General features: G+C 43.9%; 1 protein-coding gene across 9 annotated transcripts in view; it reads right to left on the bottom strand.

Moving 5' to 3' along the window:
* LOC107224635 (nephrin) overlaps positions 1-13,139 on the bottom strand; it is a 75,480-nt gene that overhangs the window by 12,235 nt on the left and 50,106 nt on the right. For 4 of the 9 annotated variants that reach the window (XM_046729855.1, XM_046729870.1, XM_046729860.1 and 1 more), the window contains exons 4-13: positions 12,267-12,475; positions 11,094-11,210; positions 10,517-10,720; positions 10,290-10,441; positions 9,712-9,856; positions 9,279-9,409; positions 8,739-8,898; positions 8,378-8,671; positions 6,331-6,645; positions 1,670-2,014 (exon numbers count right to left, since the gene is read on the bottom strand). In XM_046729855.1, coding sequence (XP_046585811.1) covers positions 1,670-2,014; positions 6,331-6,645; positions 8,378-8,671; positions 8,739-8,898; positions 9,279-9,409; positions 9,712-9,856; positions 10,290-10,441; positions 10,517-10,720; positions 11,094-11,210; positions 12,267-12,475 — 2,072 coding nt within the window. The remainder of the gene's footprint in view (positions 1-1,669; positions 2,015-6,330; positions 6,646-8,377; positions 8,672-8,738; positions 8,899-9,278; positions 9,410-9,711; positions 9,857-10,289; positions 10,442-10,516; positions 10,721-11,093; positions 11,211-12,266; positions 12,476-13,139) is intronic. The other 5 variants (XM_046729864.1, XM_046729873.1, XM_046729882.1 and 2 more) reach the window with 4 other exon arrangements.

The following is a 13,139-nucleotide window of genomic DNA, read 5'->3' as shown; positions in this document are numbered from 1 at the left end:
TGAGGCTTCGCTGTCCGAGAATAAAATGCGATGCAATGAAATTCCTCCAATTTGTTTGAAAAGTTCTCGGGATGACAGAGATTTTTCAATATCTAATCTCACTCGTCAAACTTGTTTTCTTGTCAGCTTTCTAATTGTCCGTCGCAACGACGGCGTGAAATCGTGCAGCGCGATTGTTCGAGATTATCAAAAAGCACGTGACGAATGTGAACACATGTCAAGTATATTATATAATTTTTACTCATATCATTACATCTATAGAAGTTGAGGGGACCCAATGTACCAGTCAATTACCGTTACAAACGAGGACCAAAACTCTGATTCAGCCACGTTGCGATTATTCGTTGAAAAGCGCTGATAATGATTTATTATACAAGCTTAAACTCGATTCTTTGTTTATTTTACCGACTTGACTCAATGGTATAAAAAATTGCGATTTTCATTGAATAATTACATCACGTGTGACTGAATGGATCGAGAATTTTCCTACCTTGAGAAAATTGACTCGAGTACTGGTAGCTTCAATTTAAAACGTGTAACATCTACGTGTCAGTTGCATGCAGCTATAATGTTATACAAGTCTAAAAATTCCACTGAAAGGATGAATAAATCGTGTAGTTATAATAAAAAGCGAAGCGCATAGTGAGCAGGCATAAAAAATCCCCCTTAAATAATAGAGTAAGTGAAAGAAAGAGGGTATAAATTGTATATGTATACATATACGTGTACGGGTCGGGATGAAACATTCCCGATGCTTTCAAAACATCGGTTCAAAATTGCAGTTCTACTTCCCTTGAATATGATTTACTAAATTTTGTGTTCGTCTTTTTCTTTCCTCCAACTTTAACTCCCATATTGAAATTGAAAGACCGTGAAGCTCGGACAAAAAAAAAAAAAAAACTTGGCAGCAGGTCGATGTGCGAAATGTCGATTTGCCGACTACGCGACGATACATATTTTGAGGAGCGCGAGTAACGAAGGAGTTGTAGAATTTGTCGCGTGGGGTGCAGGGTGAATAAAGATAGATCATACAGAGGGTTGTAAAAATTGCTTGAATGCACAGAGAAGAAGCACGCGACGTTGCCAGGGCAGCTGCGTAGACTGAACTCGCGATATCGGTTGAAATCTCAGATCATGTCAATGAGGCGGGGTTCAAGTTCCGGATTAAAAAAGTTCCGAAATCGCCTAATCCCGTATTGTTTCGTGGCGAAACTTCAAGCAATGAAATCAAACGTTTAAGAAACAACAGAGGTTCCGAATGGTCCGAAATCCGACTGGTCCTCAAAGTTCCGAAAATTCAAGTTTCTATGGAGTAAAATTCTGAAAATCCAAACATACACGGTGTATTTTACTCAACGAGTGGTTGTGAAAAATCAGAAAGACCAGAATTGCCGAAGTAAAAGTATCGAAAATCCAAAACAAAGAAAGATGAAATTGGTGAAATTCGAACGGCACTGAAAATCTTTGATCATTCAGAATTTCGGATTTTTTAATGTTCCCTTTTCGGAACTTTGATCATCGGGTTTCGGACCATTCGGAACATTAACGTTTCGTTAAAGTTCGACTTCCTAACTTCAAAAGTTTCGCCGCGAAGAATTCGGAATCCGTCGCTCGGAGAACATTTCGAATTCGGAATTTCAACCCCGCCCGACGTCAATGTGATCCCTACCTGGGTATCGCTGGTGCTCCAGGGTCTCGCCCTCCTGGACGAAGTGCTGGCTGTGGAGAACGGTTGCGTCGCTGGTCGCGTGGGCCGTCATGATCCTTAGGGAGAGGACGAGGCCCAATTGGCTTCGTTCCGCCGGGAGATCCGTCACCTCGAGGATGCTGGGGGTCAGACTCGTCGCCGATGCCAGGAGTCGTCGCGAACCGGCGTCGAAGACCTGGAGAACGTACGTCGCCGTGTTCGGGTCGAAGTACTCGCTCTCTGCGCAGCTCACCCTCACCATCGTTCGACTCTCTTCCCGGATCGTGCAGTTCTCCGGAGACGGGGGACGCGTTAGCCGTTCACCTGCTGGTACGGGGATAATCTGCCCTGAACGTTCATCGTCTATAGGATCCCACCGTTGTCGGTGCCGCGGTTTCTTTTCTTTTCTTTTTCTTTTTTTCTTTTCAAATTTTTACACTCTCCTTTCAGCCCGACTTTGCCGAGTAGATATCCGTCTGTTCCCTCGCCTCCGCACTTCGAGGCTTGCGCAAATTTTTCCACGCATTTTACATGGTTATCTATGTGTGCTATCTTTTTTGTTTCATATTTCTTTTATTTTTATGCCTTGGCAACGAATTTTCCACTGTCAAATTTTTTTTTTGCTATTCTTCAGCGAAATATACGATTTATAGTATTATCCTTGTGCGCAAAAAATTGATTCAGGATTTATGAGGCCAGATCAATTGCGTCAAAAGTTAGGAAAAGCGGGAGATGAAACGTTCGAAAAGATCTCCGCCAATTTTATTTGCGCCAGTAATGGTGAACACGGATTAAACAACGTCTCTATTGCCTTATAGAAACGACTCGTTGAGTAAATTCGAATAATAAAAACTATGAGCGCGTCAAAAATTCGAGAAAAGTCTTTTAAAATTGAAACGTTTAAAATTATTAAACTCTACAAGTGTTTCTCATACGATTCTAATCTTTTTAGGCTTTGTCATTCGTGTTCACTTATCATTGGCGAAAAGAGAACTGTTCAAGTTTTTTAAAACGTTCATTTTTTTTTTTTGCTTCCTTTTCCTCTCCTATTTTTTAATTCCGACGGTAGTACTCATTAATCCTGAAGTGTTTACGGTAATCCTACGGTAAATTTTCCTTCAATTAAAAGCATAAATGTCGACAAAAAAATATAGCTAAGCATCGAAAAGTCCCGAGTAATTCCATACACTTCGTTTATTTTCTATTTCTATAACATAAAAAGCTCGTTGATATGACGTCAGTGATCCTCGTTCACGCATAACCGCTGCGCTGTATGGTAAATTTTTAATTTTTTTTTTTCTCCTCTACATCCGGTTTAAAATCCCGCATCACGTATCCGCGTAACATATACGTTTCGGGGTAATGGAGTCAGGCTCCGGGCAGCCAGCTCGTCGGCACAGTTCCATGTACGTGAAAATGTTTACTTTGAATCGAATTTCAATACAGGTCTAATGATGTTTTTTTTTCTCTCCTCTTTTTTTCTCTCCTCTCCACCCTGACGTTATAAAAGCACGCAAAGATCGTGCAACCTTTCAACATTTACATTACGCATTACCGATCCGCGATATCGGGTCCGAGAAGAGTGAGGAATATGAAGAAAAAAAAAAAAAAAAAAAGGTGACGAAAATTTTGCTCGAATAAGATTCCCTGAATTTTCTCATAAAAAAATTCAGAATTCCCTGACGTTTTCCCACGAAACTTAGCTAATGTTGGCCAGCTTTTATGACCAAAAGCATCAGAAGTTACGCACATTGAATTTATAAATTTGTATCTAAAAAACACATAGCATTGCTTCGATTCACACAAACGATTAGAAATTGAACAATAAAATGTCCGAAAGTTAGCTGTTAAACAAAATTTACGAAGCATGGCTGAAGTTTGAAAACGATTTATAAGAAAAGTAAGTTTTTCCCTATCGTCCGTCATGATTCCCTGACTTTTGTCATCTGCAAGCGAAAATTTCGCGACACGTGACGAGGCCGGAATTGCGTTTGTAATACGAATAAGCCTAACCGCATGCCAAAGCTCCAAGGTACGGTAGGTATACCTGGCACGTGATCAGATATCGCATGTTGTGCCGAAGCCCCGATGATGTATAACATAATATGAGAAAGTCCCGCTTTCACGGATGACCGACAAAAGGCCAACAAGTTATCGTGCAAGCTTCGCCTTGACCCCTGACCCCCGTTTCTCGCGGCGAATTTCAAACGCTTATTCGCTTATTTGCACCCCCGTTTCCCGCTCGTTTATCGATTTCCGTCCGCATATCGTTGCATACGCAGGTCCGTGAATTTTCGGTGTGCGTGTGTGTGTGTGTGTGGATTTTAGTTCGTATTCCATCCCGGTCGAAATCTTTATATTCCGCACCCCCTGCGGATAAAATGTGATACAGCTTATATTGCGTTATGCCTTCATCTCGGTCGACGCGAATCTTTCGAGGGGGACACAGAGGTCAACGAGCTCCATAGTTTTTGTCCTGTGCTTTATACGCGAAATGTCGCGAAACAGTGTATGAAAAGTTGGTAAAGTGAGAGGAAAAAAAAGACATACCAATAAAATTACTCCGCCACAGTGGGAATTTTCAAAACAGATTTCTTAACCTTATTTTCATTTTTCTTTTTTTCGATTAGACTAATTTTCTTTTGCACAAAATAATTTGGCGTCTGTACCGGTCTCCGTGGATAATTGCGTAAAGATTTTTTGGTTTTTTTTTTTTCTTCTTTTGTTAATTTCTTTTCCGAAACTACGATGCGCGACTTCACTCAAAACGACCGTAGCTTCACTTTGCAGGTCGTTCGTCATTTATCACACTTACCGAATGTCAATCCGGTTTCTTATTTTTTCATATAATGAATGCTCAGGGAATATTGAAAGTTTTATTTTCCTTGTGTGATACGGATACGTAAGAGGCACGGTTCGTAAAATTTTTAGTCACTTATAGTCGAATCCGTTGTTTCACAGCAATGAAAAAATTCTTTTCGAACTTCCTTTTGAAAAATTGGACGGACGATTAAAAAAAAAAAAAAAAATAGAGAAGACACATTCGCAAAAGCTGGTAGATATACGCTAAAAATGCTCTTTTTTGACGGCACTTTCAATGTTACGCTCAGTGGAAACATTCGACCGCAGCCCACTGGACTCAAATTCCATTTCCTGTGACAAGAAGTACATTTTCACTGTCCACACACACGATGCTACGAATATTCGTTCATAATTAACTGGAAAGAGAAAGAAGAGAAAAAATAACCCATAACCACTTTTGCAAAGTTCGTTTAAGCGATAAAGACTGATAAGGTTTTCGGCAAATGTTCAAGCGTGGAAAAACAATAAAAATTGTTAGCCAAAAATTTGGCGAACCGAAGATTCGAATCGTATAAGCTCTACGGTAACCGTACCTATTTCACGGGCATTGATAGCATTGCGGGTTCATAAACTGACGCTTAAATTCGGCGAGCTTACGGCTGGAGCGATAAAAGATCGATAGACACGAACGCGGATCGCGGGGCGAATGGATCTATCGGCAAATCGGAGCGCCGAGTGACCGGAGCAATGAATTGAGCTACGGACGTTTTGAGTGACGAGCGAATGAGGGAAGGAGACAGTCTTCTCTACTGGAATTATATGCGAATATAATACGTAGGTGTATTATACGTGCATATACATATGTGTATTGTATATTCATACGGTGTATAGTATGGTATAACATACGTAAGTATACAGCTAGGTATACGGACCCATTTTACTTCTACGATGCAAGGCCGTGCAGCGTAGCAAACAGTGCTCAAAATTAAACGTAATATATCAACGCATACTTATGCATTATGGGTATTAGGTGTATAATTGATAATATACGTGGTATACAGATACGTATTGCAGGGTGTAATAGTTTGGAAAATAATAAGTGAACGTTTTGGATTCTACAAGAGTTGCAGAAAAAAAAAAACATTTCACCGCATGTATCGAAGCTATTTTTTTCTTTAGAGAAATTTATGTTAGCTGTTCGTAATGTTTTTTTTTTTAATTATTTTCTTGCCTCACGTTTTTATATTTATCACATCACACCGCAGACATCGAGACGAATCCAACGAGCTACGACAACAATTATTTAATTCTTAACATTGACAAGATACAGCTAATTTTAAGTCTTTGTCTTTTTTTAGATAATCTCTTTTTTGTTTGGAATATTCAAAAACCGCTAATAGAATTTGTTAGCCAAAAGAAAATTCAGACCGATCTTAAATAATATCGGGGTAGTCTTGAAGTTTGTTTTTGGTCGAAAAAAAAACTTAAAAATACAGCATTCGGTTTGAAAAACTGGTCTTAAACAAATATATATGTATAGTCCGGTTAGATGATTCGAACGACAGTGTTGCATAAGTGGTAAAATATTTCTCCTTCTTCAAAATTGACGAATTTTAGGTGAAAATAACACAATTAGTTTTCGTTTTTACTGCAACTACATTGCAATTTCTAAAGTACTCACCTACAGTTTCCTCGTACTAATCCACCCCGCGCAGGTATACACAGGTATAATTATAAACTCGAGTATGTAACGCAACGTACAAATTCGTGTAAGTGAAACGCTAACGCGGCTGCTAACGACGGCCAAGACTTTTCTTATCTTTGTCTGACAGCAAACTTACCAGTCCGACGTTCGGGGAGGTTCAGGGTCGTCGTCTTCAAACGGACGGGCTCACTGCGTCCCTTGGAGTTGCTCGCGAACACGGTGACGTGGTAGGTCGTTCCGGGGTCGAGACCATTGACGGAGAACATCGGCACCTTGCTCGTCGAGTTGTAGACGAGGGATCCGGCCTTGGCCAGTTCGTTGCCTGTCTCGATGTCTATTTCGAGGGTGAACTCCTGGGGAAGACCCCCGTCAAATCCCTCGGTACACTCGACGTGAAGGGAGTCGGTGGTCTGATTGAGGACCGAACAGTTGTGCGGATTGTCCGGATGACCTGCAACCAGATTTATGCCAAGCCTTGGGTCACCGTGGGCGTAAAAACATATCCGGAGAAACGCAGGGGCGGCACCTGATGTGCCTGAAAAATTGCATCACAACTTTTTCTTTTTCTTCTTCTTCTTCTTCTTCTTCTTCTTCTTCTGGTTCTTCCGCTCTGCCAAGCTTTTGCGGCCGCTGCGAACGTGCCGTGAAAACCAAGCGTCACGATTTTCTACTTTACAGGGTGCAGCGAGTCGGGAATATTTATAGCAAAGCTGCACTATTTGCTGAAAGTCCAGACGATATTCCATCGTCGAAAGACCAATCGGTTCGACTGTTTTTTCAACGGTCACTGATTTCCCCGATTGTGCTGCATCGAACAGGGTCTGTGCAAAAGTTCGAACGTATCATTATCCGGAATTCGATTAGTCCAAACGGTTGAAATTCTCACCAACTCCGACTCATCGAGGGGTTGAAATTCCTGACGGTTGAAATTACCGAAAGGTCAGAATTCCGCGAACGATTCTAACTGGCTGTAGCGAAAAAATTTTCCCGAAGTATTAATTACGACCCTTTGGAAATTCATGCCATTCCAATATTTACCCAGACTGTCAGGATTCGAAACAATTATTGTCATTCCTAATATCGTGCGTCAAAACAGCTGTTGCATACAATTTCCAGACTATTGGACTAGGGCTTATTTCCCGCTGTTCGACGATTTCTATACATCCCGCAAATAAAATTATACAGTAGTCGCCGGAAGAGTATGAAGAAGAATTCAGTCCCATCATGCTAACGCTGGGAACTCTGTTACAAGTGCCAGGTTGTTGAGGAGGGTCGGGTAAATACTACAGAGGTACTATAATATAATCGTTCGATCCATAATGAACAGTGAGCTACGCTCGTCACTCTACGTTCCCATCGGGTAAGGGGTTCCGGAACTTCCGGTCAGCCGGAGACTCGAGTCAAGGATCCAAGATCGGAACGGCGGGAGTTAAGTGACCACGAAACGCGATCCGCGTTGCGGAGTAGATGCAACGCCGCTTCGTCCAATTCATGCCCAGCTGAAAGCCACACACCTACTCACGTCGGATTTCAGGACGTCAAAGAGCTCGTTAGAGATTGACGAGAGAGAGAGGGAGATAGAGAGAGAATGGCACCAGACGATGGAAACCGGAGAATCTTATCTCCGAAATGGCGGCACCAAAGGCGGTCACAAATCGCTATGGATCGGGCCATCCAGGCCAACCTTCACACCCCGTTGGTCTCGAGGCAATATACTCCCGAATATCCGCCCTTGAACGAAACGCCCCTGTGTAGAGTCCGGTTATTTTTTCACCCCAACTGTATACGGATAGTGTTCCAACAGAAATCGTCGCCCTTGGGTGTTTTTCCGCAGCGTTCGCCGAGTCACGTCCCTGATCATTCGGGTAAAGGCCAGGACCATTTGCCAAACGAATGGCTAAACGAAAAACGTCGGTGGATATAATCCTTACCGGATTAACCGTCTCATGGTGAAAAGAAACGTGAAGCCCGTGAACGCGACAGTACGACGTAGACACCGAGTAACGAGTTAAAAATGGTACTTGTGCAAAATTTGGCGTTCATTTGATCGGCATGAAAGAGGAGATGGAACCACGAAAGACCGACGGTGCATAATTCACTTCCGGTACTCGAAACACGTGGATATGGACCAGGCAAGAAAGGGTCATTCAAAGCTTTTTTTTTTAGTAGTCGTGGTCACTCACCGGCAGGAACGATGGTGTATACGCATGGCTCCAATTGGGCCCCCTGATCGTTTACACCCAAGCAAACGAGGCTTCCGTAATCGGACTCGGTCATCGGGGTGTAGGAAACTACCGATTGGGCCCGATCCGAGGTTACGTGAGCCTGGGCGATGTCGACGGCTTCGGCGCTGCTGTTGAACCTCCACGTGAACGAGACGTTGGCGGGGTTCGCCTCGAGTTCGCAGCGTATCCTGACGGTCTCCTGACGCGCGACTCCGTAGACCTTCGTTTGACCAGGTCTGCATACCGGAGCGACTGGAAAATCGGAAGGAAAATTTGTCAAGTTGTTTGGTTACCGATATCCGGTCGATATTTCACTCACACTTTATGTCCAGATTGAGGGCGTTGCTCTCCCCGTCACCCTCGCGATTGCTACCGACGCACGTGTATATTCCGGTTCGGCTCCGCGTCACACTTTGAAGCACCAAGCTCTGGTTGCTAACGATTGTACCAGCGGCCGCGTTGTGGTACAACGGATTACCCTGGACACAGATTTGGCAGGTACGTTATAGGTATAAATCAAGATCCGTGTAGATTTACCCGCGCATTGGTAGCGGGGATTTTTAATCGATTAGTGACTAATCGACTGCGCTTCTCCCGCCCACCCTTACGCGTACATACGCTCTGGAAATTCAATCACAATATGGAAGAGAGAAACGTCACGAGCTTCGATAAATCTCGTGCGGTATATACAACAGATTTCTAATTCAAAAACCAGTTTTTTTACCGACCCCGATATCTCGTTACCCGAATTGCTTCGGACCCTTTGAAAAAGTATTTTAACCTCGAGCCGCTGTACAGTACTCATCGTTTAATTTGATAAAGAAACAAAAAATGTCTTTCACATTGCGCAGAAACTCACGTTGTGTCGCCAGGATACCTTGTAGACCCATGGATTCGACTTGATGTTGCACTCGAAGTAGACGTCGATGCCTTCGCGGATCGGACTTCCGTTAAGGTTGCTACCAAGCTCCAAGGTTACCACGGGTGTGTCTGCGGAACGTGGTGAAAATGTGTAAAACATAGGCGACGGCTGTGAGACCGAAATAGGAATGATTTTGAGTGGCGTAAAGCATGACGTCACAATTGTTATTAGGCGGTGAGAATAAATAAACAAGGCACAAACAACATCTGCGATGATATACTACGGTACGGCACTAGGCTGGTCTACGCGGAGCGTGAGAAAAAGCAGACCTCATCGCTTCGCGAGATTAAGGTCACAACGTGGCGAACAAGAACAAAAGAGAAAAAAAAAACGTAACAACGACGAAAAGTTAAACAAATTTCACTCTCACGGTGTATATCGAGCTTCCAGCCATCTTCTATCGTCGAGTGCGGAATCGAGGGTACGCTTCCTTTGCAGGACAAGAACTTCCCGGCGTCCTCTATGCTCGGTACGAAAGTCAGGGTGCTCGTCGTCGTGTTGCCGTCCGGACTGACCTGCTCGACCGGGCGTGAAACGAAAAAGTGTATAAAACAAGACAATCGTCGACGACGTCGTGGACTGAGTACGGAAAACGGGGTAATTGCCAAGGGGACGAAAAACCCCGCGGCAAATGCGGCTAGGTACGGAACAAAAACACGAGACTCAGTTTTCCTAATTTGCGAGGAGAAGGCGCTGCGCATCGGCCTTTGTCTTGCCTACGGTATTAAATTTTTTCCGTTCCCATTTGTCGGGAACTTCACTGTTTTTTACTTTTCGGAGCTGAATTAAAACTCGATCATCTGACGTCAGGGCTTCGGTACATATACACACTCATACACTGAGCCAATCGTCCGGTAGTTTGCTTCGAGTACCTACCTTTGATCTACGAGAATAAGAAGAAGAAAAAAAAAAAAAACCACACACACACACGCGACACCTAAGCCTCACCGTCAGCCTGGTGTTCTTCAGCGGTATGTTTCCCTTCGACCATATGACGTCGGGTGTCGGTCTGGCTCCGACAACTTCGCACTCAATTTCGTAAGTGGTACCGGCACTGAGCGGTCGGTTTTCACCCTGGAGTCGCACCCACAATGGTTTAACTGAAATGCAAAGGTAGAATGAAGTCGCGATGATCGTTCGAACGCGACGCGACGCCGATGTTAATATACGCTTACGATTCATGTTCAAAGTTACAGTCCCAACGATCGGTGTGACCATGTTATTGTTGGAAGCCTGACAAGTGAGCGTTGTGGAAAGGTGTTTCCGTTCCAACTTCTCCAATCGCAGCACATTCCGCACACTCCGGTTTCCCACAGCTTCGAAACTCTCGTCCAGCAGAACGCTCTCGTCCCACCAAGTTACTCGGGGTTGGGGTCGCCCTGCAATATCGCATGCCGATTCGTTACCCTGGCTACTACGACTTGGAATTACACCGGCGAAAAGACAAGTTTGACAGATGGAGAAAACACTGGCTGCAGAGGCATCGAGGAGGAACGTTCTGACCTTACGGAATATTGTTTCAGCCTGTTCGTTACCGTCTTAATTACAATCTGCCATTTAACAGTGTAGTTTATCTTTTTCCCCATCTGTCGAATCGAACGACTGTCTTCAACTTGCGCAATGTTCAGATCGTTTTCACGAGAGATACGACATTGCAAATAGAAAAGTGCCGTGTTCGCGCATAATGTTGCATAAGGATAAACTGTGGCGATAATAAAAAGGCGAAGAAAGGTATAATAGAGAAATTCTCACCCCCTGTCGCGACGCATGTAATGTTGACGGAGGCACCCTCGCTGTAGGGACCCAGAATGTAATTCTGGATGTGAGCGATCCCGTCTTCGTCCAGTATGCTCAGCCTTTCGGGGGGAACTGTAACCGAAATTCATCGATAAATTTGGCTCCTGTGTATAAATCCTCTCCGGACCGTAATATATTCCGCTGTTGCCAAAGGGGGTTTTTCGCTATATTACGGTTTTGCTCAGAAAGTGGCGGGGCTCGTTCCCAGGCTCTGCCGCGTTATACATACAGCCCACACCGGCGAATCCATACATATATAAATAAAACACGTGGTAACAAAAACTAAACAAAAGCGAATAAAACGGCGATAAAAAACGGGAAAAAGAAGAAAAAAAGACGAGAGAAAAGAAAAAACAATTCAATTCCTCTTCCGTAATGACTTTGAAACCTAATTGTGAACTGGTACACGAGTCGTTTAAAAACAGGCTTTTACATCCGGGGGTTGAGAACAAAGTCCAGATGCGTAAGGGTGGTTTTCTTTTTTTGTAATTTTTTTTATTTATTTTTTTTATTTTCTCTCTCTCCAAATATCAACAAACATGTTGAGTGACGAAAAAGGTGCGTGTTAAAATTTAGCCCAGTTAATTGATTGATGGGAAAAAAACGGAAAAAACGCCAGTTTCTGACAAAATCCGAATTCACAGCATTTCACTGTTCTTGCACCGCGGCGATAATAAATCCTTTGACGGGGCGAACCGGGGAACGATTTTCTTGTAAAAAGGTAACGCCAACCACCCGCCGGATTTCCAAACCAAAGTGAAACGTTAACGGGGGCTCGGGCGAATCCCCGAATAGCGGAAGACAGACCGCGGCGCCATGGTGCCAGGGTGCCGGGGTGATCGAAGAGGAATCCAACTCCTGGCATTCAAATAAATTCTGGCTTTGTTCGTGGCCTCGATAGACACGTGACTCCGGATCAACTTGGGATGCAAAACCGGAATCCGAGTCGATCCGCTCGGCTACAGCAATGAAAAATTGAGCGCAAAAGCGACTGATTCAAGGGCTAAAGAAAACAAACAAATAAAGAATTGCAACCCTTTTCTCTGAAAATTAACAGGCACATTGCCTTAAATTTTTTGCCCACGATTTTTGTACTTTCGAATTCAAAAATTAATGTGTTCCACTTACTGATGACGGTCAAGTTGACCTTGCTGTTTCTGGTCGGCGACTGCTTGAAGTCAACCCTGCATCTGTAGAGTCCATTATCCTTCTCGGTTACGGATTCGAGGTTCAGTTTAGCGGGCTTGTCGGACTGCTTGAAGAAGGCTCTGTTTCCGATACTGGAATCAGACCAGTGCGTGGCGTGCTGCACGTTGCCGTGACCCCGACAATCGAAGCTGCGAAATCGACGCAAGAAAGACAATGTAACGTTGAACAGTGCAAATTTTCCTTTCGCTTTTACTCGTCCGGATAAAAAACATCTCTCGCATTCACTACCCGAGAATAAAAGGGGATCAGGGTTTGACTTTTCGCAAGAAACATGAAAGACGTTTGAAAAGGTAAGAAAAAAGCGTGAAAATTCGCTAGGCTTGTTTCTGTGATCAACGAAATAACGCGAATTGGCGCAAAACTGGCCACCTTATTTCCGTTTCGCCATTTTTCCATCGTGTATATTTCGCAGACTATTTTCAGATAAGAAACACGGTTGCACTACCACGTAGAGAAGAGACGAGAAGAAGACGGTGCAAAAAGGACGCCGCCGGGAAATTCTGCGAGCTTTCGCAGTTTCCCCGTGGGATATTTTTCTCCGCACACGGTCACGCCAGTGCAATATTCACGCGTGCCACGGGACTCGCTTGCTTGCCTTCGAAATAACGCCATGCGTGCGAGTTCCATTGAGAGAAGAGGACGACGTGTCCCCCTCGTGTGAGCCCTTTGAATCGGCCTGAGATTAGTGTCGTCGTCCTTTATTGTCCTCGCGAGTGCGAGTGTTGTAATTAATCCGAGCGTGAACACTGCAAGCTCTTTTGGCTTCGATCGTGATCGTCACCATCATCGACG

This window comes from Neodiprion lecontei, chromosome 1 (assembly GCF_021901455.1).
Source record: "Neodiprion lecontei isolate iyNeoLeco1 chromosome 1, iyNeoLeco1.1, whole genome shotgun sequence".
Classification (NCBI taxonomy): Eukaryota; Metazoa; Arthropoda; class Insecta; order Hymenoptera; family Diprionidae; genus Neodiprion; species Neodiprion lecontei.
The sequence above is the reverse complement of the archived record's forward strand: the minus strand, read 5'-3'. Positions and strand labels throughout refer to the sequence as shown.